At 44.5% G+C, this 26205-nt stretch overlaps 2 protein-coding genes across 3 annotated transcripts; one reads left to right on the forward strand and one right to left on the reverse strand.

Annotated features, from left to right (window-relative positions):
• GLOD4 (glyoxalase domain containing 4) lies at window positions 1-19926 on the reverse strand. The gene is made up of 9 exons (XM_043478692.1): window positions 19770-19926; window positions 16383-16432; window positions 15341-15461; window positions 11222-11366; window positions 8281-8417; window positions 7286-7372; window positions 6901-7014; window positions 6726-6812; window positions 1-354 (listed from the first exon to the last, which is right to left on the reverse strand). The coding sequence occupies exons 1-9, from the start codon at window positions 19857-19859 to the stop codon at window positions 289-291; spliced, it is 897 nt and encodes a 298-aa protein (XP_043334627.1). The 5' UTR covers window positions 19860-19926; the 3' UTR covers window positions 1-288.
• A 59-nt stretch (window positions 19927-19985) lies between these two features.
• MRM3 (mitochondrial rRNA methyltransferase 3) lies at window positions 19986-26205 on the forward strand. 2 transcript variants are annotated; one of them, XM_043478668.1, is made up of 4 exons: window positions 19986-20299; window positions 20556-20800; window positions 21519-21686; window positions 23806-26205. In XM_043478668.1, the coding sequence occupies exons 1-4, from the start codon at window positions 19986-19988 to the stop codon at window positions 24342-24344; spliced, it is 1266 nt and encodes a 421-aa protein (XP_043334603.1). In that variant the 3' UTR covers window positions 24345-26205. The 2 variants fall into 2 exon arrangements, with proteins under 2 accessions (XP_043334603.1, XP_043334613.1); XM_043478678.1 differs by lacking the exon at window positions 19986-20299 and having other exon boundaries at window positions 20608-20742.

A 26205-nucleotide genomic window follows, 5' to 3' on the forward strand; every position in this document is an offset into this window, starting at 1 on the left:
TCGCAGCCTGGAGAAGAATTTATTACTAATAGAGTTACATACAGAATGTACCCTTGCAGTGACAGCACAGATGACAGCAAGAGTTCTTTAAATGAACTGATGATGACAGGATTTTCTAAAATATATCAGAGCTTTTAAAGATTAAAATACATGCGTCGTCACCACCCCAGCCTCCGTGCCTGTACAGGAAACCCCCACATTGCGAGAGCATTCACCATGTAAGGCACACGGCAGGCCTCACAGGAGCTGGGCAAGATCACTGATGCTTGTTGCGTGTGATGCCTTCTGTTAACCTGTAGCCTTGGGTTTCTTTTGTGCAGCAAACCATTCATCACTTTTATCTCCTGCAATGGCCTGTGGAAACGAAATTGGAATTATTTAGTCTCAATCCAGAAAATAAAACTTACAATCTACTTCGTACCTCACTGCCCACAATCAAGAAATTAATAGTTAAAAGATGCTCATTCAGTAGAGTCTTGTGTTTTCTCTGACAGATGTTGCTGCTGGGGATCGAGCAATTGCTTGTCAGTTCTCACTTTGCAGAGTAATGGGCAGAGCCTGCAGCCAGGAAGTGTGGCTGATGGCTGGCTGGAGAGCAAGGCCAGGATGTGGGCTCTTTGGGACAGAAAGTGTTGGCACTCCTAGCATCTCAGTGGGCTCCCAAGAACATCTTTATTTTTATTTGACTGGGCCACACAGCACTGGGCTCTTAGTCCACCCCACCCCCCAACCCCGCCCTGAGATCAAACTCATGCTTCCCTGCAGTGGAAGCACGGAGTCAGGCACTGGACTAGCAGGGAAGCCCCCCTCTCAAGAATCTTTAGTGCCCAGGAGACTCAGTCTAATCATGAGACCAATGTGAAAAGTTATTCTGACATTTTAGTAATGAGCTTGAAAAGTTTCCTTTTCCCACACTTCCTTCCTGTTTCACTGATGTTGGTACTATTTCATTTGGGGCCGCTTACCTAAAAAAAGCTTTGTTAAGAAACAGTATGCTTTGGTTCCACCAGAGTCCTTTTATCGTATTAGTCCATGGGGCTGAGGTCTTAGGAGGAGGCAGGGGAGTTGGCAGGAGCAGGGTTTACAACAGAAGTCTCCTAAAACGCTGGGTCCAATATAACCAAGTGTATGCTAATAAGCTGTTTGGTAGGGAAATACATTCAAGGACTGAATCAGTTAGGCCTCTGTTTCCACAGGTTCTGTTTCTGCAGATATGGAGGGCTGACTATGGGACTTAAGCATCCTAGGATTCTGGTATTCCCAGTGGGTCCTGGAACCGACCCCTGTGGATACTAAGTGACAACTGTACCTTTAAAAATGCCAGTTTTCATTATGAGGCAGGTATTATGCTGGGTTTAGGTGTGGCAGCAGATAAAGTCTGACACTTTGAGGAGCACATGAAACAGTTGAGGATTCAGATATGGAAACAACTGTTTTGCAGGCAGATGTGTCTGCGTGTGTGTGTGTCCTGGTGTATAATAGAACCACAAAAACGTGCTATCAGACCAACTGGAAAGGAGTAACTAACTGGTTGGAGAACTAGTGTAAAATCATCCATCTATTTCAGCAGGAAGTCAAAAGATGTCTGCAACTGAAAAGGAAGAAACAGTGAAGCTGAGAGTGGCTGCCATGGGCAGTGGGACTCAGAGATGGCATCACTGCATTTATATAGAATCTTAGTACTGATTTTTTATTTCAATGAAAATACACGCTCAGTCGCTAAGTCATGTCTGACTCTTTGCGACCCCATGGACTGCAGTCCACCAGGCTCCTCTGTCCGTGGGATTCTCCAGGCAAGAATACTGGAGTGGGCTGACATGTCCTCTTCCAGGGGATCTTCCCAACTCAGGGACTGAACCTGCATCTCCTACAATGGCAGGCAGATTCTTTACTACTGAGCCACCTGGGAAGCCCTTGATGAAAATAAAAGGTCTTATTTGTTTTGTGTATTTCTGAGTTTTAAATGCATTTTAAAAATACATTGGTGAAAATAAAATGTATTTAAAAATCAAAACGACGCCAAAGAAGGCCAAAACCTCCCCACTTCCCAAAGACAGAGACGTTTCTGTCTTCTAGGAGCCAGTGAAAGTAGGGAGAAACAACAAATCGGTGTGAAAAACCCAAGAAAGCTTCTGCATTTTGAAGGATGAGTGGAGTAAGCGGGGAGGGGAGAAAGGAAAACCACCCTTGGGCGGAGGTACGGAGATCTACCTTGGTTAATGGAAACAGTTCAGTGGGACCGAAAGGGGGTGAGCTGGGGGAGAGAGACAGCACACTGTGGCCAGACGTGTCGTGTGCTCTGCCAGAGATGTGAACTTCTCTTGAAGGCAATAAACGGCATTGGAAGATTTAACAGTTGTTTTTTAATTACTGGGTTTATGCTTTAGAAAGCCTACTGCTGGCATCAGAGATTGACTAGCAGCTGGGAGGAGGTGTGTGCAGTATTTGGAGGTGAAAATGAGAACCTTTTCAAAAGAGAAGCAGACAGAGGATTTCCGAGGGAGAACTCTCAGCTCTTGGTGACTTGTTGCTCAGAGAGTGTAAAGGGTGAGGAGCAACAATATTCAGAAATGGCTCTGTGTGTAAATCTAAAAGTATTATAAAATAAAAAGCATATCAGGGACTTCCCTAGTGGTCCGGTGGTTAAGAATCTGCCTTGCAATGCAGGGGACACAGGTTCAATCCCTGGCCAGGGAACCAAGATCCCACACACCCCAGGGCAACTAAGCCTGTGCACCACAACTACTGAAGCCCACACACCACCAATTAGAGTCCATGCCCCAAATAAATAAATAAATAAATACTTAAAAAAAAAAAGCATATTAAATGTTAAAAGAAAAACTGGCTCTGAGGATTCTAGCTTAAACAACTGTGATAACAGATATAAGTACTATCAAGGGAGGAAGCAGAGTACAGAAGAGAAAAAAAGAACTGCCTTTGAAACCTGAAAGACTTCTCTTTGGGCCCCTGCCCTGCTAACTTGTGGAATGTATAATATTGAGTGACTTATTCTTTTGAGACTCAGTTTCCTTATCTGAAAGGGGAATGCTATCGACCTTGCAAATTATGGTAAGAGTTACAGAATATAGGTAAGGCACTTAAGAACGTGTCAATATAGGAGATGCTTAATAAACAGTAACTTTTGTTTTCCTATAATATTAACGAAGAATGGATCCAAAGTAAGACAAAGTAAGTTATAGGCATGTGGAGTTGTAATGTTCATAGTTTGTCCAGGTTAAGAGGTTCTTTGGCTGTAACACTAGTGTGACACAAAAACCACCAGGCATAAAAGGAAGAGTTGATAAACTGGACTGAAAGAAATGTCTTCTCTTCAAAAGGTTAAGAAAATAAATAGGCAAACCACTGAATGGGAAAAGTACTCATCTTTACAGATTATCTAACAAATGACTGGTATCCAGAAGTCCAACACATCAATAAGAAAGAGTCAAAGTTTTTCAAAACGTGGATTTAAATGGGCTTTGAAAAACATGCAAATATTCAAATGAGAAAAGGGACATTCTAGGAGAATAAAATAATATAAGCAAAGACACACAGAGTGAAAATAAATTCATATTTAGACGTTAGAGAATGGCTAAAATGTAAAACAGATCATTGGTGTGTCTTCTGGTTAGTTTTTCATGAAACTCAATGGATCAGGTAAGTTATTCATATTGATATAGTCCAACCATATTAAAGCCAATTTAAAAAATACACAGGGCAGTAAAGAAACAAACAAAATACATAGGACAAACTATATATAGAACCATTTTTAGATGGTCAGGGAGAATTTAATAACTGGATTTTAGGTAACATTAAAGGATATATTGTTGATTTTTTTTGGCCAAGCCATGTGGCATGGGGGATCTTAGTTCCTGGACCAAGGATCAAAGCCATGCACCCTGTATCAGAAGTATGGAGTCTTAACCACTGGACCACCAGTAAGTCCCACATTGTTGATTTTTTAAGTGTGATGATGTCGCTGTGGTATATAAGAAATTTCCTTAACTTTTACTTTTTAAATTATCTTAAAATGTGTAAAACACTTAAGTATTTAGGGTTGAAATTACATGGCATCTGAAATTTGCCTTAAAATTCTCCAACAAACATCTCCACTGCCAAAAAAAAAAAGTGGGGTGGAAAGGAATGATGAAAAATTATGGCAGAGTTGATCAGTGATAATCACATAGGGATTTGTTGTTCTCTTTTGTGTATATTTGGAATTTTTTATCATACCATTACCAACTCAATGGAGACAAATCTGAGCAAATTCCAGGAGATGGTGGAGGACAGAGGACTTAGTGACTGAACATTAAAAATAAAATTATGGCAAGAAATGGACAAAAAGACAACACACAAATGTTGGAGAGGATTTAGAACAGCTGGAACTCTTCTATACATACATGACCGATAGTTTAAAATATTCAATCACTTTGGACAACTGTTTGGCAGCTTCTTAGAAAGTGAAAGCAATTCCCCTCCTGGGCATTTATGCAACAGAAATGAAACATACGTCCACCAAAAGAGTTAACATGAGACTGTTCATAGCAGTCTTCCTTATAATAGATAAAAATCTGGAAAAAAATCCCAATGTCCACCACTGGAAGAATGGATAAGCAGATTACTACATTCACAAAACTGAATACCACTCAGCAAAAGGAAAAAAAAAAAAAAGAACTCTGGAATGTGCAATTACATGGAGGAATCTCAAAAATGTTACTGAAAGAAGCCATTCCATTTATATGAAGTCCAAGGATAGACAAAGCCAGTATGACAGAAATCAGAAAAGTAGTTGCTGTTGGGAGGAGGAGTTGGAAGCTAAAAACGGGCATAAGAGAACTTCCTATAATCAATCACGAAAATGCTCTATATTCTGAGTAGTGAATTTGAGTTTATGAAAGTGTCAAAATTTATCAACGTGAACACCAAATTTCTGTACACTTAAATTCAATGTATATTTTACCTCAGTAACTACAATAAAAAATGCCTGATTACAGCTTAGGGGGGAGTGGGAACTAGAAATTAAGAAGTCTAGAACAGATGATGGTTGAAACTCAGAGCAGAGATAACCAGAGGAGCAGGTAACTTCTCAGAGAAGAGAAAGAAAGTACACAGAGAGAAAAAGACAGGCAGAGTGGGACCGTGGGCAACATCACTTCAGGATCAGTCACAGAAAAAGGTGCCTGTGGCTGAGGGGAAGCCGTCAGACAAACAGAGACAGGAAGATGGCAGGATCTCCACCATCAAGCGAGAAGAGAGAAGAGAAAGTTGGTCAGTGATGAAAAGAGCAAGAACAGTCTAGCCAATCTGCCAACTGAGAGGTTTTTCCTTCACAGTAATATTTAGAAACACTAAAGCTTCTGTACATTTCTGGCTTTGATGAACCTCAACTGAGTGTCCGTTATTATGTCAGCAGTTTGCCAAGCACTATAAACCACACAACAATCCTGGGAGGCGGATAACCTTATTTCCTCACATTTCTGTATAAGAAAACTGCAGTTTAGAGACTTGAAGTAAATTTCGTAAGGTCAGTCACACAGTACTAAGTGATGAAACCAGGACTGGGAGATTCACTCCTTTCAGGAGCAGCAATGTATTCACTGAGCGCCGACTACCTATAAGGTATGAGCTGGAAGCTGGGGTACGACACTACACAACGGCTTTGCAGGCTGCTAGAAGATCATGTCTGATGAGGATGAAAAGCAGTCACTGGATTTGGCAAGAGGGAGGTCACTGATGACGTCAACGAGAGCGTTTCACCACGTGATAGGAGCCAGTGCGGGACAGAGTGAAATGTGAATGGAAGGTAAGTAGTAGAAATGGTACAGAAGAAATTAACACAACATTATGAATCAACTATACTTCAATTAAAAAGAACTGTGAGATCATAGCATTTGTGGCGAAAGAAATCTGTGACTGTCTCCTCCATTTTGCAGGCAGGAAATCTGGGTTCAGAAATGCTGGGAATCTGTGCTGAGATCCCCAGGTCACACAGCTTCATCTGGAGTGGTAGCCCTCACTCCCCTCCTCAGGAGCCTCTTCACTATGAGGCACAATCTGATGTACTTTCTCCTTTTTCCTTCTGATATTCTGAAAGCAAAATACCTCTTTTGCCTCAGAAAACAACTACAATGAAGTTTCTTCTGCTGTCCCTCACTCCACCCTTCTCATCACCTGCAAACAACTAGTTTCTGTGTTCCTCATTAAAAAGGGATGACTTACTCCATCAATCACTATCCCGACAAAATTAGACAGTAAACACACACACACACACAAAGAAGTACAAATGGCGTGCAGGGAGACTTTTAGAAGGAGCCTGGAGAATGGATACGGAGTGAACACAAAGAGGTTTTCAAGATACTGGAGTTAGTTTGTACGCTGGTGAGAATAATTCGCCAGGAAGGAAGAGGATGATGCTGTAGAATGGAGAAGATACGACCAAAGGGCTAAGATAGTGAGAACGGATGGCGGTCGGGCACTTCCGGTCTCTGAGCAGAACAATGATGTATTTAGCAGCAGCGGTTTCCTCAAGGCAGCCGGAGGGGAGGGAAGGCACAGATGCTGCACCCCGCCAAGAGTCACATAGGTAGTCATGAAGTCGACACAAGTCTCTGGCTCAAGTCACCCCAACAGCAAAAGGACAGGGTTCTGAAAGTAAGAACTGGCCCATCTCCATACACATTATCCCCTTTGGCCAAAGGGGATAGGAATTTAGAAATGAGACTCACGTCATCCAATAATTTGTTTCCCTCTGGATCCACCTTTGAGAGTTCTCGAAATGCTTCATCCCCCACAAAGCAAATTTCATGTCCATCCTACACCAAGAGAGAAAACAAATTTGGCAGAGAGACACCTCAGAAGAAAACTATGGGGCAGCCTGTCCCCTTCCTGGGTGATACTTACAGGGTCGGCCAAAATGATCACTTGCACGGTCGCCTTCCCTGGAGTGTCCAGACTCACCAGGGGAGTCAGAATCTTCTGGTTTTCCCTTTTCATCAAGTCTTCTAAGTCTGACAACTTGAGGAAAACAAAAAGGCACAGTGAGCACGGGGTGCTACACCACGCTGGGGCCGTGGTCCCCGGCAGCCCTGGAGGACTCTCAGGTCAACCAGAGAACCCCGGCACCACCTGTTTGATTTCTTTTATCTCAGCTGCTCTCGAGACAACTGCTGACCTTCATACCAAAGCCACAACCAGCATGAACCTGGAGCAGGGAGGGCCAGGGTTCCTAGTTCTTAGAAGTCACTAGTCACAGAGTTTCAACAGAAGACCTGGTACCAAACATTACCTCTTCCTGAGGGCAAGAAAAGGCAATGCGTCCAAAACCTGTTGCATGATCAACTTTCCCTGGGATGGCCTGCAGCTCCAGCTTACACTGAAAAGACATGAGAAAGTGGGTTTATTTTTCAGAACAGGTCACGTGATTAAAAAAAAAAAATTGAAACCAGGACAAAGGAATAAGGTAAATTCTAAGTCTCCCTCCTGTCACCCCAGTGGCAACCAATCAGCAGTTTCCTGTGTATCCTTCATAGCACAGGCACATATCCTTTATTTTTTTTTCATACAAATGGTAACATAATTTACATATTATTCTTTCTCATGTTTTTCTCCAATCAACATTGCCATCTCAGCACATAAAGACTCATTTTTTTGATGGCTGCTTTAGTAGTCCATTCTATGCATGAACCATAAATCACTCAACTACTGAATCCATAGAGCATTTAGGCTATTTCTTTTCTTTTTTTTTTGCTTACACTGGGCCACTTGTAGGCTTTAGTTCCCCTATCAGAAACTGCACCTAGGCCCTCAGCAGTGAAATCGTGGAGTCCTAACTAGTGGACCACCAGGGAATTCCCTAGGTTATATCTTGCTATTACAAATAATGCTGCAGCAGATAAACTTGTACACACTCCTTTGTGCACGTGTAGGATGAGTACGTCTCTGAAATAAATTCTTAGTAGACTTGCTGGGTCAAACCACAAGGATTAAATCATGCTCAAATGTTTTGTTTTGTTTTTTTTTAAAGAGGAAAATAGATTATCATCATTGCATTAAGTCTTGCCTACATCTCCTCTGACTCAGCAAATCCACTCCTGAAAGGATGTATCTCCAAATATAAATAAAGGTAATATCTGGGTGGTGAGTTTCCCGGAAGTTTTTATTTTCTCCTTTCTGTTCTCAACACTGAATTACTATGAAGAAACTATGTGAATAACCTTCATGTTAACCTCATTTATAAGTCAAACCTAAAGTAACAGATTCTTTCTTTCCAGGACTGCTCACCTGGTTATCAGCATAGCCCAGCAAAGCCCTCTGTTCCTTCTCGTCTTTTTCATAAATTTTCATTCCCAATAGGTTAGACCAGTAGTTCAAAGATTTCTCAAGATCAGACACTGCTAGAGTTACTTTTAATACAGGATCTGAAAGGTAACAAAACAGCAGGAATGGACAGGGCAGTGTGAAGGAATGGAACCAAAGGACCCAAACAGGCTCAGGTATATATAAGAATTCGGTTTATGATAAGAAAGGGATTTGAGGTCAGTATGAAAGGGCACATTGTTAAATAAAAGGTATTAAGATAACTGGTTTCTTAACGGTGGGAAGAAGCGACACCTTTAAACTAGATAGCAAAATACATTCCTGATGGGTTAAAGGGTTAAGTTGAAAGAATGAAACCATGAAAATACTCAAAACAGGTGATTATTTAAACAATTTTGGGATGGAGAAAGATCTTTTTTTTTAATCTGACATCAAAGATAGAAAAACCATGAAGAAGAAAATGTGCTAGGTTAATCATACAAAATGGAAAACCTGTACACAACAACCAAAACAAGAATTACAATCAAAATTGAAGATTAAACTACAAAGTAGGGAACATTTTTTTTTTAATAACAAAAATGAGCATAAAGTCCTTAATATTTAAGTCACCTTTCAACATCAACAGGAAAAAGATGCCCATCCTAGAAAAATAAGCAAGAGGCACGAAGCAGCAATCCACAAAAGGAGGAACATAAAAAAGCACACTTAACCTCACAAAGTTAGAATTCAAATAAAACATTTTGTTATCTAATCGGCAAATGATTTTAAAAAGTTCACAGGGTTAACTATTACAGTGCAATGGGAAAAACCATAATGGCAGAGTGTAAATTAGTAATATTTCTGGGCAACAATTTTGACAGAATGTGTCTAAAGTATGTCCCCTGCTTTTGAGAGAACAATCCCGTTTTTGGCAATTAAGGAAATAACTGTGGATGCGTGATGGGCTTTCATCAAAGACACTCATCACAGAGTTGCTCATGACGAGACACCAGTAACAATGTGAATTTCTAACAACAGACAACCGTTTCTCTTCCTATGATGTCACACAATGGAATCCCGTATGTATCCGATTATATATTTAGTTCTTTGGATTAAAAAGTTGGAAGGATATACTCTAAAATGTTAACAGTGGTTATCTGTTTTCTTCTGCCTGTCTGTCTAGGGAGAAAAAAAAAATCTGTATTTTTGTAAAAAAGAATAAACGTCATATTAAAACACTTAATATTACTGGAAACTTCTATTTTGTAAAGTGACTTCTGGAAGAGCTGTTCCAAGTCTGTATCTCACTATGGTAAACTCAAAGTAGTTTTCTTCAATTTTCACTGCCTTAGCCCTGTTTGCTAGACTAGCAATACCATGACTAAAGCAAGATGTCTGTCACAGGAACCTCTCCCTGGCAGATTTAAGTTTTCCCCATTCATTGAGAAATCAACAAATTCCAACTGATTCACACCCTGAAGGGATGCAGGGACAGGAATAGTTGCAGTGGGTGTGACTACACAGGAGTGATTCATTCAAAGGATGGACACCACTTAGACTGAGAGATCTGACTCTACTACCAACCAGAAATTAAGGCTCCCAAGGTGTTATCATTGCAAAGAACAAAAACATCTCAGGCCTCTTGGGGCCCACCATTATTTTACGCACTGAAGCATCGTGAAAACTACAGAAAAAGTGTACAGTGAAATTCATGGCAGGAGTTAGGTATCAAAGTTAGTATTTCAAGCACCAATCACTTATCAATAAAAATAGTCATGGAAATCCCTCACATCACCTGGAAGTTCCCAAATCCATTACCAGTAAGTCCCACCGCACCAGTCTAACCTCCCACACTGGAACCATTGCTCTTTCTTCTTCTGAGCTCTGGATGAAAAGCATGTAACATTACTCACAACCATCAGGCTCAGTATGAGGGGCATCTGGGAGCTGAGACAGACCAGCGTGGGGGAAGAGGAGGTCTCCACTTAGAGGCTTGTGCTCACGGAGGGAACGGCTGGCACAAGTGCCCCTGCTATTCACCAGCAATTTTTTCTTTTCCTTTTCTTGGTTTTGGTTCTTTCTTGGCAAAGCAGGTAGCAGAATTTTCAGCAATACACGTATGATGCATGAGGATGCCTCTGAGGTACTTGAAATGCAGCGCAGTTTCTCTCCTGCTCACTGTAGGGGTCAGCGTGGTGGGCTCCTCACCTCATTCACCCAGACTCACTGAGAACCAGCACTGTAATCTGGGAAATTGTCCTCAGCCAGGGGAGACGACTAACTGGTCTAAGGATAAATCTGCTTCTTTTGCCTGCATATGACTGGTTCAGGAGCAGGGTATATGAATCAACCCTGACCAGGAAGTTTGCTAGAAGATCCTAGGCAAGTTTTGCTGTGCTTTTAAAGACGAGCCACAGGAAGTCAGCTTCTCTTTCTCCTACCAATGAGGGTGTGCGGGCGGGTAGCCCCAAATGCTACTGGCAGTCACCCTACCACCGTGAGGGGGAGAAGCGGACCCCTGAGGACAAGAGGATGGAGAGAGAGAAGATCTGGGTTTTTGATGCCATTGCTGAGCTGCTGAATCAACAAACCCTGAAGTCTCTCCGACCGTGACAACGCCAGCTCTATGAACTAAGACATTTTTTTTAACCATTCAACCTAGAGGTGGGTTTTCTGATATTTGCAGCTGAAAGTATCCTACATCGACACGTTACCAGTAGAACCGAACCACTCCAGAACACCGATAGGGATGCACTGAAGTTTTGACATGAGCATATAATTTCTTAGAGGACAAGTAACAACAATAGCTTGGGAAAGACAAGTTATATCAACACAGAGACTCCACAGGAGACGGAAGTCAAGCTCCCTCTCTCCTTCCACCCGATGCCTTTAGACAGAGGGCTTCTGTCAGTCCAGATATAATTACCTGACTGAGGTGGACTGCAGTTCTGCAAATAGAACTTATATCCTCCGGGGGCTTTGGTTTCAAACACACCGTCTCCCATTTCATTGAGCGGCCACTTCAGCTTCCTAGCGTTGCTGATAGCTTGGCTGGAAGCCACCGTGATACCCTATGACAAACGACAGAACATAATCATCCAAGAGCATAATCACAACAGATCTTCTTTAGAAGATTAGGAATTAAAACCCCACTGCCTTTATGTCAAACATCTAAGATTTAAGTGGCATTCAAAATTTTCTGCTACTAATTTTGAAGTCAGTCTTGGACATTTTTCTCCCACAAAGATTCCAAGCTTTGTGGATGGTAGGCCAGATATTCAAACACAAGAGAAATTAGATCCATCAATAACAAAAATCGGGCTTCCCTTGTGGCTCAGCTGGTAAACAACCCACCTGCAATGCTGAAGACTGGTGTTCGATCCCTGGGTTGGGAAGACATTCTGGAGATGGGAAAGGCTACCCACTCCAGCATCCTAGCTAGCCTGGAGAATTCCATGGACTGTGAATTCCATGGGGTCGCAAAGAGTTGGACATGACTGAGTGACTTTCACTTTCACTAACAGTGAAAATCCCCCCTCATTTTCAAGATCTGGTCAAAGAAATCTTTATCTTACCTGTGGCTTGCCAGCTACCTATTTAAACTTTTTTGTTTTTATTTTTACTTTTGAAACCAAAAAATATAAAGCAACTATCAAGGCATCCTTTATTTAAGTGTAATCAAAATACCTAAGAATGTACACTATGCCTTCCAATATATCTGGCCTCATTTTTAGCTTGGATGGTAGATCAGCCTCTGCCTTCAGTCTTGTTAATCCATCAGCCACTCTGTGACTGGAGTAAACATTCTGAAACCCACCCTAATGTTTGTCCTCAAGACGGCAACCCCATGTTGTCATTCTTCTGCTTAGAACCCTTGATGGCTCTTCATTTCACCCTGGGATGGCTGACGATGGCCTAAAAGGGCCAAGACGATCTGACCCAGGTCATTTTTTATTTTTGGCTGTGTTGGGTCTTTGTTGCCATGAGAGTTTTCCTCTAGCTGTGGCGAGCACGGGCTCTTCCCTAGTTGTGGTGCGAGGACTCCTCATTGCGGTGGCTTCTCTTGTTGCAAAGCACAGGCTCTAGGGTGTTGCAGGCATCAGGAGTTGCAGTACATGGGCTTGGTAGTTGCAGCTCCCAGGCTCTAGGGTGCAAGCTCAACATCTGTGGCATACGGGCTTAGTTGCTCCAAGGCATGCGGGATCTTCCTGGGCCAGGGATCGAAACCGCATCTTCTGCACTGCCAGGGGGCCTCTTTACCACTGAGTCACCAGAGTGGCCGAGCCCCTGACCCAGGTTGTTGCTGAGCCCATCTCCTCCCTCTCTCCCCTGTCCTCTCCGCATTTTCTCAAACACGCCAGGCGCTGTTTGAGGGCTTTTGCACTGGCTGTTTTCTAGCTGAAATGCTCTTCCCTGAGATACCCACACGGCTAACTCTTATCCTCTTCAAGCCTTTGTTCAAATGTCACCTTCTCACGGAAAGCTACTCTCAACACCCTACTTGAAACTGATCATTTGCACCTACCCCCAAGCTCCTTTTCTCTCCTTTGTTCTTTGCCCATTGCAATGATCATCTTTAAAATTATATTAGATTATTTATTTATTCATTCATTCAAGTTTATTATTTATTGTCTGTCAGGCTTTGGGCCCCCTCTCCTTGGTTCATGGCACCAAGTTGGTTTTCCCTTTTTCTCTGCCTGATTTAAATTTGGAGCATAAAGAATAGAAAGATAAGGAGAAACACAAAGCCCCTCATATACACTGAATCACCAAATCCTATGACTGCTGTCTCTGACATCTCGCAAATCCATCCACTCTCCCTGCTGTCACTGGATAACCTTTGGGCTGGCTGCCTCACTTTCAGTCTTGCTCCCTGCTAACCCAGCCTCCCTGCTCTCACCAGGGATTCTTGGATACTGCAAATTCTGTGTCACTCTCCTGCTTAAAAATGGCTCCACTGTGCTTCTAGAAGGACATCTAGATGTCCTGATGTGATGCAGCCCCAGGGCACTCCTCCAGCCTCAACTCTACCCTCTCTCTCCTCCACACACTGCGCTCCAGCCAGACTGCGTGACTCACAGTTCTCTGAGCGCCAGGCTCCCCCTCAGCTCCAGGCCTGTGCACGGGTGCAGGACAGCCATCTCACCTTCCTGTCCTGGCTCCCCCACCTGGCGTGGATGTCTCCTCTGGGAAGCCTTCCCTGAACTCTCACCCATCGGAGAACAGGCTGGAGGTTCCTCCTGTGTGTTCCCACATCCCCCTGTTCCTACCCCTATCTGAGACTTGTCACACTGTATTCCTGTTGTCTCTTTACTTGCTTCCCCCATCAGACGGGGAGCTCCTTAGGCCAGGGAACATGCTCCCCTCTCTACTGTATCCCCAGGATCTAACAAGGGGTATGCCATAGAGCAAGTCACAAAAAATATCTATTAGATGAATAAATCAGTCAGTGGCACAGAGAGTGAGAAAGAGAAACAGAAATATATTAAGTCTGAGCCATCCTTTCCATTTACAAAACACTTTTGTAGATATCAGGCCCTTGTACGAACTTCCATCTAGTTACCTTTATTTTAATGTGTCAATGAGTTAACTACTGAGTTAACAGGAATAATGAGAGTAAATGACCAAAATAACATGAGGTAGATTTCCTGGGCAGATTCTGAGTACGAACGAATTACTCCACTTCTGCTGTGTATTTGGGCCCAGGGACACTGTATCTCACAGTAACTGATTAGCAAGTGGTAGATACAGATAGGGACAGACTAAAGGGACAAAGTAGGTGATTAAACAGTGAATCCCACTAGGGGACTGTAAGGAGAAAAAAATACGGGAGACTCCTGTAAGCTAATGATTACTCAAGGAAGCAGGTGTGCTTAACCACAAACCCAGGCAGGGCTTGCTTAGTAACAAAACCATGCAACAGAAGTGTGGGACAAACCCTCAAAGAATAAAACAATGGTGGCATGAGACCCACATTCTGACCAGTGCAGTCAGTCAGTTAATGATCCCTAGGACAAGATCTCTGCATACAAAAAAACCCCAGTTATTTGTGGACCTAGCTTGACCATGTAGGGATAAGAAAACTCCCCTGCCCAACCTAGAGGAGGAGCTGATGATGGAAGCATGATGTCTATTCAAGAAAGACAAAGAAGTTCTCTCCTTCCACACTTTTCCTTTGATTATAAAACTGTAGCCCACTAAGTTCTTGGGACGTGGCATCTCTAGCCTGCCCACTGGTAAGCCTCACGAGCATCCTGTTGTAATAATTGCTTCTTATCTATCACTTTAGCTGGAGCTAAATTCTTTTCTATGCCGAGTCATAAAAGACTACGGCACCAGAGCTCTTCAGAGCCCCCTGAGTGACACCCAATGGTTTCAATACTGTTACTATAATAGATGCACAATAACCTGAGCTCTTGAATGAATGAATACAGTGTATGCAATGCCACTTTTTTATCCTTAAGACCTTGTCAGATTTTTCTGTGGCTGTGTAATCGCCTAAATCAATCACAACTGTCCACTAGAGAGAAAACATTTCTCTGGATGGTGCTGAGAACCTGATGAACCAATGACTCTGGCCCCTCCACCTCTCACGGTTCAGCTATTCCCAAAGGGGAGTCCTGTCTCCTTCAAAGCTGTCTCTACATCTCGAACTTGATTTTTAAAGGCTGGGAGAACACGTTTCATCCTGAAGCTCGGAGACAAGGTACCCAAGCAGGTTTTTTGTTTTGTTCTTTTTTTATTTTTTAAATATTCAATACATTTTTATTTATTACCATTATTTTTTAAATTGGAATATAACTGCTTCCCCACACTGTGTTAAGTTTCTGCTGTACAACATGAATCTGTTGACTGTACACACAGACCTGCTGAGCCTCCCTCCACACACCGCCCCAGTTTAGTTCTTTTTTAAATAGAAATCATGGAACTGATTACTAAACCACGCCCAAAGTCATCAATTCACTTAGTCATCATTATCTACAGCTGCCTCAGTGACCTCTAAAACATAAAGCCAAAAAACCGGCTAGAACAAAACGGTACTTACCAGGAAGTCATTGCCAAGCTGGTAGCTGCCGATGCCATAATTGTAAGTCAGTTCTGTGACAAAGTGATCACCCTCAGGTCCATACCCCACCATTGTTTTACTCCACTTCCCATCGTAAGGCCTAGAAAAGTGAAAAGAAAAAAAAAAAAAAAAAAACCAACAACCCACTGATTACAGACAAAAATCTGCTTTTGGCCGCCCTCAGAGAGCTATTGGAACAAGAAGTGGGCAGTCCCCTCTGGTCCTCCAAGTACCAGTAAGGATGTGGCGGCCTTAGCCAGTGCTAGTCCTCCAAGTACCAGTAAGGATGTGGCGGCCTTAGCCAGTGCTAAGGGCAGCTGTGGACAGTGCTCAGGAGCCCCGTCAATGAAGGCTCCCAGGACCATCTGTCTGGCACTTACTTGAAGGAAAGATTCGTTTACCTTTCCTAGAAAGTAGGGAGCTGTATCCTATAGGGACAGTTTTCCCACCTGACCTTAACTTATGTTTTGCGTATTTGTCAACAAGCATGTGGGAGAAGGCAATGGCACCCCACTCCAGTACTCTTGCCTGGAAAATCCCATGGATGGAGGAGCCTGGTAGGTTGCAGTCCATGGGGTCGCTAAGAGTTGGACACGACTGAGTGACTTCACTTTCACTTTTCACTTTCATGCACTGGAGAAGGAAATGGCAACTCACTCCAGTATTCTTGCCTAGAGAATCCCAGGGCAGGGGAGCCTGGTGGGCTGCCTTCTATGGGATCGCACAGAGTCAGACACGACTGAAGCGACTTAGCAGCAGCAGCAAGTATGCAACTCCCATCAGGCCTTGGAATTTCAGGCCATGACTACTGAGCTTAATTAAGAGATACCTGATAAGACGTTGCTTCACCCACAGAATACATTTCTTTGTGACCCTGAAGCTGCCTCCCTAAAGTCTTATTTCTGTTTTTTATTGGCTCCTTAATTTCCTCTGCTGCCTTCTACCTGCTTTGAGAAACTGCTTTCTCTTCTCCACAGGGTATTCAGGGCTTAAGGAGATATTAAGTAACAAGGTGTCATACCCATTACAGGCAGCTTTGCAGCCGTCCTCAAATTCCTCATGCCGGAGAATCTGGTAAGGGAATTAGAATAAATGGCAAAGTTTTCCTTGTATTGCACACAGCATATTTAGCACAAACTAAAATGTCAAAACACAGACATTATCACTTGCAGGCTTTTACGTTTAAGATGAACAGAAGATGATGAGCTGGATATCTTTCCCACGCTAGCAGATGAGGTGAGAGAGCATGGCTTGGTACTGGGCGTCCCTGGTGGCTCAGTAGTAAAGAATCCGCCCGCAGTGCAGGAGGTATAGTTTTGATTCCTGATGCAGAAAGATCCCACATGTTGCTGAGCAATTAAGCCCTTGGGCCCTAACTACTGAGCCTGTGCTCTAGAGCCCGGGAGCTGCAACTACTGAGTCCAGGTATTGCAACTACTGAAGCCCATGCACCCTATAGCCCGTGCTCTGCGACATCAGGAGCCCCTGTGCCCCAACTAGAGAAGTCCCCACTCGCTACAACTAGCGAAAATCCCACGCAGCAATGAAGACCCAGCACAGCCAAAAAAAAAAAAAAAAAGAATAGCTTGATAGCAAGGGTCAGGCAACCAAGCAAAGTTGTGAAATCTACTGACATCAGTAAGTGGTAATATGTAGTTAAAAAAAAGCGTGGCCTTCACTTAATTGTGATAGGGACAGAGTAAAGGGACAAAGTAGTTGATTTAATAGTGAATCCCACTAGGGGACTGTAGGTAGAAAAAATTTGGGAGATCCCTGTAAATGATTACTCAAGAAAGCAGGTTTGCGTAACCACAAAACCAGGCAGGCTTGCTTAGTGACAAAACCATGCCACAGAAGCACGAGATGTGCCCCCAAACAATAAAACCATGGTGGGACGAGATCCACATTCTGCCCAGTAAGCTCAGTAAGTTAAAGATCCCTAGGACTCGCTCTCTGCACACATAAGAAATAATAATTTGTGGACCTAGTTTGACCACACAGAGACAAGAAAACCCCCCTGCCCAACCTGGAGGAGGAGCTGATGATGGAAGCATGATGTCTACTCAAGAAACACAAAAGTTCTTCTCTCCCTCCCCACTTTTCCTTTGATTATAAAACTGTAGCCCAGAGTTCTTGGGGCATGGTATCCCTTGCCCGCCTGCTTGTAAACTTCGCAAGCATCCTATTCTAATAAACTGCTTCTTCTCTATCACTTTGCCTCTGGTTGAATTCTTCCTGCATGGAGACATAAAGGACTGGGGTACCGGGAGCTCATTGGGGCACCCCGAAATGACATCAAACGGTTTCAGTTGTGTAACTCTGAGAATGACATATTAGGATCTGAGTCTAATATCTTATGAAAATAGATAATTTATTAAAGCATTTGACACAGAACCTACTACACAGTACGCTCTCAATGTGTCAGTTTCCATTTTCCTTTTTGAGCCCCACAGCTACTGCTCCAGTTCAAGTTCTCATCACATTTCTCACAGACTATCAGAAATCACCCTTATTGATCTTTCCTTAAAACCACCATAAAAGTAAGCCCCTAAAGCACAGCTCTGATCACATCACTGCCCTGTTCCAAAATGTAAGAGGGCTCCCCATTTACTATGACATAACATCCAAATTCCTCAGCATATTATTCAAGATACTATAAGAAGCAATTCCAACCTATTTGTCCTGGTATCCCATCTCCTCAACTTCAACTAAGTAATCTAAGCTAAAGGCACGTAAAACTAGTGACGCTTCCCAAACATATCTTACTTGTGCATGAGCGTGTTCAGACCTCTAATCTAGGTCTGTGGAAATCCTATCTTTAAGGGTCAACTCAAGTACAAGGTCTCTATGAATTATTTCCTGAGGACCCAGGTCAGAGTTAAATCTCTCCTCTTGGTACTTTTATAATAATGATAGCTAACACATAATACAAACCACATGTCAAATACTACATATATAATAACGTTTAATCTTTACCAACACCCTTTAATCAATGAGGAAACACTTTAAGGGAGTGTTTTGTGGTTTTCTATCACCACATTTTAACTTCCATTACCATCTGCAATGTACAAATATAATTCCCACCAAATCAGGATCTTTTTTTTTTTTCAAACCAGGATCTTAACTGAGAACAGATAACAGGGTCATTTTCATCTTTGTCACCAAAGCCCAAAACAGAACCATGAAACAGGTGATATTCTTTAAATGACTGAAGATTTTAGGTAATTCCCTTTGTACTCTGCAGTGTCTCTACATTAAGTCTTCCTCTTGCACATTGTAAACAATGTTGCCTGCAATTCCATTTCAACAAGGATCAAACCCTCAGCTAACCCAGTCGCTCACCAACAGAACACCCTGAGGGGAATTTAGGATGGGAAAATAATAAGAAGCATTCTTTGCTTTTGGATACTGGTCCTAGACATTTTCTTTTTTTTTTTTTTTGGTGGATACTGGTCCTAGACATTTAAGATGCATTTATTTCTAAGGAAGAATTTCAAGGTACTCAGAACCCATCTTCCCACGCACAGAAAAGCACTAAAACCATTAACTTCAGCTGTCTGTTTCTGTGCTTAGCAGTAATCTTTTGATGTTCCTACATGGTTTTGGGATCTTCCCCGTCTTCAAGCAAAAAACTCATATACTTTCTAGCTCCTCCCTTGCCTCTTCAGATCAGTTCCTCAGAGCTATCGAGAGGTTGTCTTCCACATTAGAGTCCTTAGGAAGGTCCCCAAATAAAAATTAACTCAAAAATCTTAGGTTGTTAATTTTTTTTTTAGGTTGTTAATTTTTCTTTCAGTTGACAACATCTAAAGTCCCTGCGTAGCAGGAGCCTTCCAACAGCTTGCACCTGTGCTTGCCACCCAGGTGATCTCTGCAGAATCACAGCTGGGGAGATGCCACTTCCAGGTGTTCTGATTTCACACTTCTGAGACGAGCTGGAGCGTTCACCTAGACAGACTGAGTGATTCATTCAAACCAGCCTCAAGAGAAGTAGAGCTCTAAATTATGCTGGTATCTAAAACCAAAAGGCTCCAAATCAGAAGAGTCATTGTTTACTGGAAGAGTATTACGTAACCTTTTATTTACTATCTTTCCCACAGACTGGAAACTTCGCAAAGACAGGAATAAACATTCGTGAAAGAGCTTAAACTGAAAGGACCTGTGTGGGCACAAAGTCGGCAACTAGTAAGTGTGAGCCCCCTTTCAAAGTCCATCTAACCCAAGCCGCAATTCGTGATGCTTCCTGAACCTGAAAACCACAGAGTTAATGGGAAGTCCTGCGGCTAAGGTCCGACACCCGGGTTCGCGGTGAAATTCACATCGCACCCCTTTCTCCTCCCTCGGCCAGGTGGGGTTCAGTCACTCGCAACCCCCCTCGCGCCCCAGCCCCTCTCCGCCCCGCCTGCACCTTCATCCCCAGGACATCGCGATAGAAACACGCCGTCTCGAAGCGGTTTCCCACTTTGAACACGAAGTGCAAAGCTCTACGATTCGCCATGACCACCTACACTACCGCCGGTCACGCGCAGAGCGGCGCACAAACCACAGCTGACGCCGGCGCGTTAGTGATGTCACTGTCCGCCGCCGGCGCGCTTTCGTGACGCAGCCCACGGGGCGGGGGAAGATGGCGGCGCTGGTGAAACGCGTGGGATGGGCTACGCGACCGTTGCTGCCGGTGGTGCAGGCTTGGGACCTCGATGCGCGGCGCTGGGTCCGGGCACTGCGGCGGAGCCCCGTGAAAGTGCTGTTTCCATCTGGTGAGGTTGTGGGACGGAAGCTCGATCCCGGGAAACAGCCTCGGAAGGCGGCGGCAGAGGCCAGTCCCCGGGAGCAGCGACAGAAGCAGCAGATTCAGGGGCCAGCATCTCAGACGCTCAGCACCTGGGAAGAGTCGGGGCTTCGCTATGATAAGGCTTTCCCTGGAGACAAAAGGCTGAGGTGATGTGTTCCCGAGGCTTGTCGAGTTTTCTCGTTTCTCCTCCCTCCTCAGAGCGAGACCTTGACCTCTTTCCTTGCGTTGGAGGACTTCGTGCAGCACACCTCGCTGGTTTTTATTATGCATAGAGGGCAGAATAAGTGTCTTTTTAACAGTTCGTTTGTTTCTTTCCCTACGAAGCTCTTCATGTCTGCTAGAGCTCGATGTGTCTCTAATGAGGATGTTGGTAATTACGCATCTTTTTGTTTGCACCCACAGCAGTGTGATGACCATAGTTAAGTCCAGGCCATTTCGAGAAAAGCAGGGGAAGATCCTTCTGGAAGGTCGTAGGCTGATTGCAGACGCTCTCAAGGCTGGTGCTGTGCCGAAAGTTTTCTTCTTTAGCCGTCTGGAATACATAAAGGAGCTGCCCATTGAAAAGCTGAAAGGTGTTAGCCTCATTAAGGTGAAATTTGAGGATATCAAGGATTGGTCCGACCTGGTAACACCACAGGGAATAATGGGTCAGTGGTTATTCAATGTGTCTGTAGAAGGGGAGACTTGGGATTATTTGTTCATACTTGTCTCAGGGCAACAAATTTAGATGAAATTCAAAATATTACTGGGCCTAACCTTTTCTTACAGTAGCACAGTTTCCAAATCTGTGAATCTTGTATTTTAAGTAGAAACTGAAGCCAGTTTTCTGTCATCATTTGTATTGTGAGTTTTTATAGTCTGTAGGGAATAATCACTTCTCCTCAGACCTTATATTTTGGGGATCACTTCAACCTTTAATGTCCAGTTGAAACTTAAGAAAATGTTGGGAATTCTCTGGCAGTCCAGTGGTTAGGACCTGGTGCTTTCACTGCCTGTGGGCCCAGGTTCATTCCCTGGTGGGAGAACTAAGATCCTGCAAGCCACTTAAGTGTGACCAAAAAAAAAAAAACTAGATTACAGAATAATTACATAGAGTGTGATTTTACTACAAAAGAAAAAGCACTTATATATGGGTAGATGGACATACATGTAGGGAAGTGCATGGAAGAAGTTCTGAAAGCATACATTCCACTATTGAAGGCAGTTATGAGGGAGTTGGGGAGGGGAGCACACTGAATTTTTCCAACCAGAATGTTTACATGTAGTATGTAATTACAAATACACCAAGACTGATAAATAACCAAAACGTCAAATTACTCCCCATACCCACATCAGACAAATGAACCACATTTCTTGTTTCCTCAGGGATTTTTGCCAAACCTGACCATGTTAAGATGACATACCCCGAGACTCAGCTTCGCCACACACTGCCCATATCGTTGATTTGTGACAATCTCCGTGACCCTGGGAACCTAGGGACAATTCTGCGATCTGCTGCTGGGGCAGGCTGCAGCAAAGTGTTACTCACCAAAGGTAAGATCGCCTGTTACTGGGTGGATTAGGTGACTGTTGGTAAGTGAGCTGGCTCCGTGGGCAGATGTGTATGGATTTGGTTCTTGGATCTGTCCCTTGGTAGCTCTGTGTAAGTGAGCAGCATTGCGAGCGTCAGTTCCCTTATCTGTAAAGCAGGCGTAACAGATCTACCTGGTAGGGTTGTTCTGAGGGTTAAGTGAGATGAATGTCAAGTACTCAGCACCATGCCTGGCACGCTCATTCTTGTTGATTATCTTTAAAATTATTTTGACACCTGCTAGGTTTTTAAAAGAACTTAAAATTAATTAGGGAAGAAATAGATACCGGTTTTAACACTTGGTTCTGTCCTCTCATCATAAAGAGAAATTTGTAGCCTTGGTTCCAAACAGCCTTGCCTGACAGTTGGGACGTGCCTAACAGACCTATAGCGGCCTGGGAAGAGGAGGAGGGAGAGGATCATCCATCAGAAAGTGAAGCTGCCATTCGGTGTAAACAGAAGTGGTCCCATTACTGAGACTCGCCTGTATTGCTCTTCCCAGCTCTTTCCCCCCATCACCCTTCCCTGGGGTGCATCTCTCTGCCAGCATGAAAGTGAGACTCGGAATCCCTACATCCATACCCCGCTCACCTGCCTCACTGTTGAGAGCTCTGAGAGCAAGTGTGGTTTGGGGAAATGGACTTGTATCACCCAGGCAGGCAGTTGCCACGTTGTTGTTGGTGGCTGGTATGGGAGAGGTAGAGAAAGGCGGGGAACACCTGATGTGATGCCCAACGTAGAGGACCCGAGGATGAGGAGGAATCTCAGCTTGTCCCTTAATCCTAACTGGGTGGAGAAGTCAGACTAGAAGGCACCTCTTCTGCCCCGACTGCCAGCCTCTTGGCACACAGCCCACCTCCCAGCCCGTTTCCCATGGTGCTCGGGAGAGCCTGTGGTTGGGGACCCACGTAGACAGTGTTACCTTCTCTACATCTTTTTTTCCTTTTTGAACTTGGTTTGCCTACTTAACCTTTCTTGAAGTTTGACAGATTAACTTTTAAGATAACTTATAATGAGGAGATGTGTGCTAACAAGTCAGGGAGGGTAGTAGATATGTGGTGCCCCAGTCCTGCTGTCTCCTGGCCTGTGGCACTGGGAAGGGCTTTGTGTCTGCTGATGCATGGAGGCAGTTGTGTTTAGCACGACTGCAAAGACAGGGTGTGTGCAGGATAGGGCTCTGGCCTTGGTTTTTCCCAGGATTGCTGTAATTTCCCCATTAATAGTGTCTTCCTTGCTCCGGTCCAGATTCAACATTGAAGCCAAATGGATCTTTCTAAAATATAAACCAGATTCTGTTCCTACTTTGCTTAAAATGCTTTGGTGACATGTTGTCTTCTGGGTGAAACCCTAAACCCCTCGGCTGGGCACACCAGCCTCCTTTAAACTGGTCCTTTCCTGCCTCCTGACTCATCTCCCACCTCATCCCCATTAATTGACTCGATTATCATACTTCCAGTGTTTGGACTAATTGCTGCTTCTATAACTCTCCTCTGCTCTGGTCTTTCCCTGACAAGATGCTCCTGTCCTTCACGATCCAGCTCAGCATCGTGTTCTCCAGGTGGTTTTTCCCTGATTGCCATGCTGCGTACAATGGTTTTCTATTACCCTGTTCATGCTTTTTTAACTTTAGTTGTTACTGATAATACAGTCACCTGCTGAAATGTTGTCCCAACACCATTGCCCACTCTATTACAAGCTCCTTGAGGTTGGGGATTTTAAGGCTCTCCCATCTCCTGTCCAAATGTCTGGCATGTGTGTGGGAGGTTTTTTTTTTTTGGTCATGCCGCATGGTTTGCCGGATCTTAGTTCCCTGATGAGGGATCCAACCCATGCTCCTTTGTAGTGGAAGTATGAAGTCCTAACCACTAGACCTCCAGGGAATTCTGTGTGGTGAATGTTGAAGGAATGAATAAAATCTGTGTCAGCTGGACGCTGCTACAGCTGGGGAGGCAGAGGTCCCAGCCACCAAGGCCATGATAGGACATTTTTGCTTTATCCTGATCCAGAATTAATCTGACTTCCTTCAAAGTCCCCTGTCTGGGCAGGTTCGTAATCTTAATTGGATCCTCTTTCATTTGCTAGGCTGTGTGGACGCCTGGGAGCCCAAAGTGCTACGGGCAGGTATGGGCGCACACTTCCAGGTGCCCATTATCAACAACCTGGACTGGGAGGCAGTGCCCGACCACCTGCCTGCTGACGCCCGCGTCTACGTGGCCGACAACTGTGGCCTTCACATGCAGGCCCAGGCCCAGGGGTCTAACAAGGCCAGTGACTACGGCTGGGTACGTGACCAACGCCCACAGAAGTTTCATGAGTATGAGGAAGAGGAGGATGATCTAGAGAGTGGAGAGAGTCAAGACTGGCTCCCTAAACTCGAGGTCCAGAGTTACGACTCAGACTGGACAGAGGCACCGGCGGCCGTGGTGATAGGTGGGGAGACCCACGGCGTGAGCCTGGAGTCCCTGCAGTTGGCCGAGAGCACAGGGGGTGGGAGGCTGCTGATCCCCGTCGTGCCCGGCGTGGACAGCCTGAATTCAGCCATGGCCGCGAGCATCCTGCTCTTTGAAGGCAAAAGACAGCTGCGGGAGAGGGTGGAACACTTGAGCAGGGACAGGCATTAACACTGAGAGGACAGCGTGTGGAAGCCATCCTCAGCTTGACGTCTCTGTGGTTATTGGAAAAATAAGAACTTCCATGACTTTCTGCTCAGCCTCAAAAATAAGGTCAAAATTCCTCCTGAGGTCTCCCATCTTCCCACTGGTTTTTATATATGTGTGTGGGTGGGTAAGAGACAGCAGAAGTAAGTGCTCCTCATGGCTCTTACGTTTTTAAAAATTGTCCACCAAAGAACATCTTTGTGCCCAGAAAGTTGCTAAAGGCATCATCTTGGGCAGGAGGACCCCTCCCTCCACAACTGCAGGTGTTTGCAGTCAGGGAGGGCTGGTTAGAGTGACCAGGCATGGTCACTTACTCCTCTGATCATTGGTCAATGGAGAGTAAGCCCCTGTGAAGTGCAGACCAGAAGATTATGTTAAAATGCTTTATTTATTTCAGTGTGGTCAGTGGGTCTCAACACCCATCTTTTCATCTTTGGCCTAGTGGTGAGGACATTGCTGAGAGATTAATGACCTAGGAAGCTAAGGGTACAGGTGATGGCATTCAGTAGTATTAACAGTGGTTCTTCTGGCTCAGCTGTGTTAATCTCTTTGATTACTCATTCAGGCCATGACTTAGACACTGTTTATGTATGACACAGTTTTTTCCCCCATTTCTGGTGAAACAGCTGAATTCATCAGTTGGTATTATACCTTCTTAGCATCTCTGCAGATATTTTTTTGAAGACTCTTGGTTCAGAAAAGGAAAAAACAGTTTTTAAATCTTCAGCTTAACCCTGCATCTCTCAACAAAGCCATACTCTTTGTAAGAGCTTCCTGCCGTTAGTCCTGCTTTGTGTAACCCTTTTGGTTAAATGGAATGACTTGTTTACGTTAACCCCTCGTCCAGCATAAACAGAACAGCAATGTTCTTGGTGCTGTGTGAACAGAGGCTCCTGCACGGGAGAGGGGCGGAAGTTCTGAGGATGAACGCTCAGGGCCCTTGATCCCACAGCTCGGCAGCAAGACCCTGCTGTTCTTCTCTTAAGCCAGGGCGGGCTGAATCCCTACTGAGTGCCAGTGGGATGTAGCCAGGGACATGAGGGCAGGGGCAGGTGGCGATCACTGTAAGTCACTGTGGGAAGCGGGGGGTGGGACTAGAGTATGGGACCGACTTTTAAGCGGTGTTTTTGCAGCCACAGAGAATATGGTTGAAGACTGAGATGCTGGCAGTGTAGTGTGAGCACCTCCCTTCCGTATGGTGGCTCCTGCCTTGATTGGGGTTCCTTGGGAGCCCCTCAGCTGCCCGTCACGGGGAGGTCCAATGAGTTAGAGCATGCCCCAGAGAAACTGGGGACCTCTCCCAACCCCTTCACCTCGCCCAGGTCCCTGGTAAAACCAAAAGGTCATGCACGGCTGTGCCTTAAGTGGCCCCGGTGGGACTGCTTTGTTATGTTGGGGAGGAGTGGGGTTTGCAGGAACAATTTCTGGTTGGCTGTGCTCTCTCAGGCTGACAGGCTGGAAGCTGCTCTGGTCTGGACCTGCCCGGGGCCCCACATAAATGTTGGGCGACAGCGGCCCCTGGAATGTTCTTGAGAGCGTCTATCCCCATCAGCCTTCAGAAACTAGAAGAGCCCACAGCCTTTGTACTGTGCTGAGCCCACAAAGGCTGCATGTGGCCTCTGCCAACTTCACAGCCACAATGCCTGCAGGTGAAATGGTGGGGGGGCAACCTAGAGAACAATACCACTCTACAGACGTCTCCCAGCACCTTGGAAAAGTGCTAAAGAAACATACATCACTGAAATGAGGCTCCTCTTATTTTTATCCCTGGGTTTTTGTCCCTGCTGATTTTTGTCGCAAAATAAAAGCCAATGAAAGAACAACA

Source organism: Cervus canadensis, chromosome 1 (genome assembly GCF_019320065.1).
Source record: "Cervus canadensis isolate Bull #8, Minnesota chromosome 1, ASM1932006v1, whole genome shotgun sequence".
Lineage (NCBI taxonomy): Eukaryota > Metazoa > Chordata > Mammalia > Artiodactyla > Cervidae > Cervus > Cervus canadensis.

Bases quoted from the DNA above. Each gene is read 5' to 3' on its own strand.
- MRM3 (XM_043478668.1), top strand. From the start codon at position 19,986: ATGGCGGCGCTGGTGAAACGCGTGGGATGGGCTACGCGACCGTTGCTG. The intron at 20,300-20,555 runs GTGATGTGTTCC...TTGCACCCACAG, and splicing joins CCTGGAGACAAAAGGCTGAG to CAGTGTGATGACCATAGTTA. The intron at 20,801-21,518 runs GTCAGTGGTTAT...TTGTTTCCTCAG, and splicing joins AACACCACAGGGAATAATGG to GGATTTTTGCCAAACCTGAC.
- GLOD4 (XM_043478692.1), bottom strand. From the start codon at position 19,859: ATGGCGAATCGTAGAGCTTTGCACTTCGTGTTCAAAGTGGGAAACCGC. The intron at 8,418-11,221 runs GTAATTATATCT...GTTACCTTTCAG, and splicing joins CTGCAGTCCACCTCAGTCAG to ATCCTGTATTAAAAGTAACT. The intron at 6,813-6,900 runs GTAAGTATCACC...CTCTTGGTGTAG, and splicing joins TGATCATTTTGGCCGACCCT to GATGGACATGAAATTTGCTT.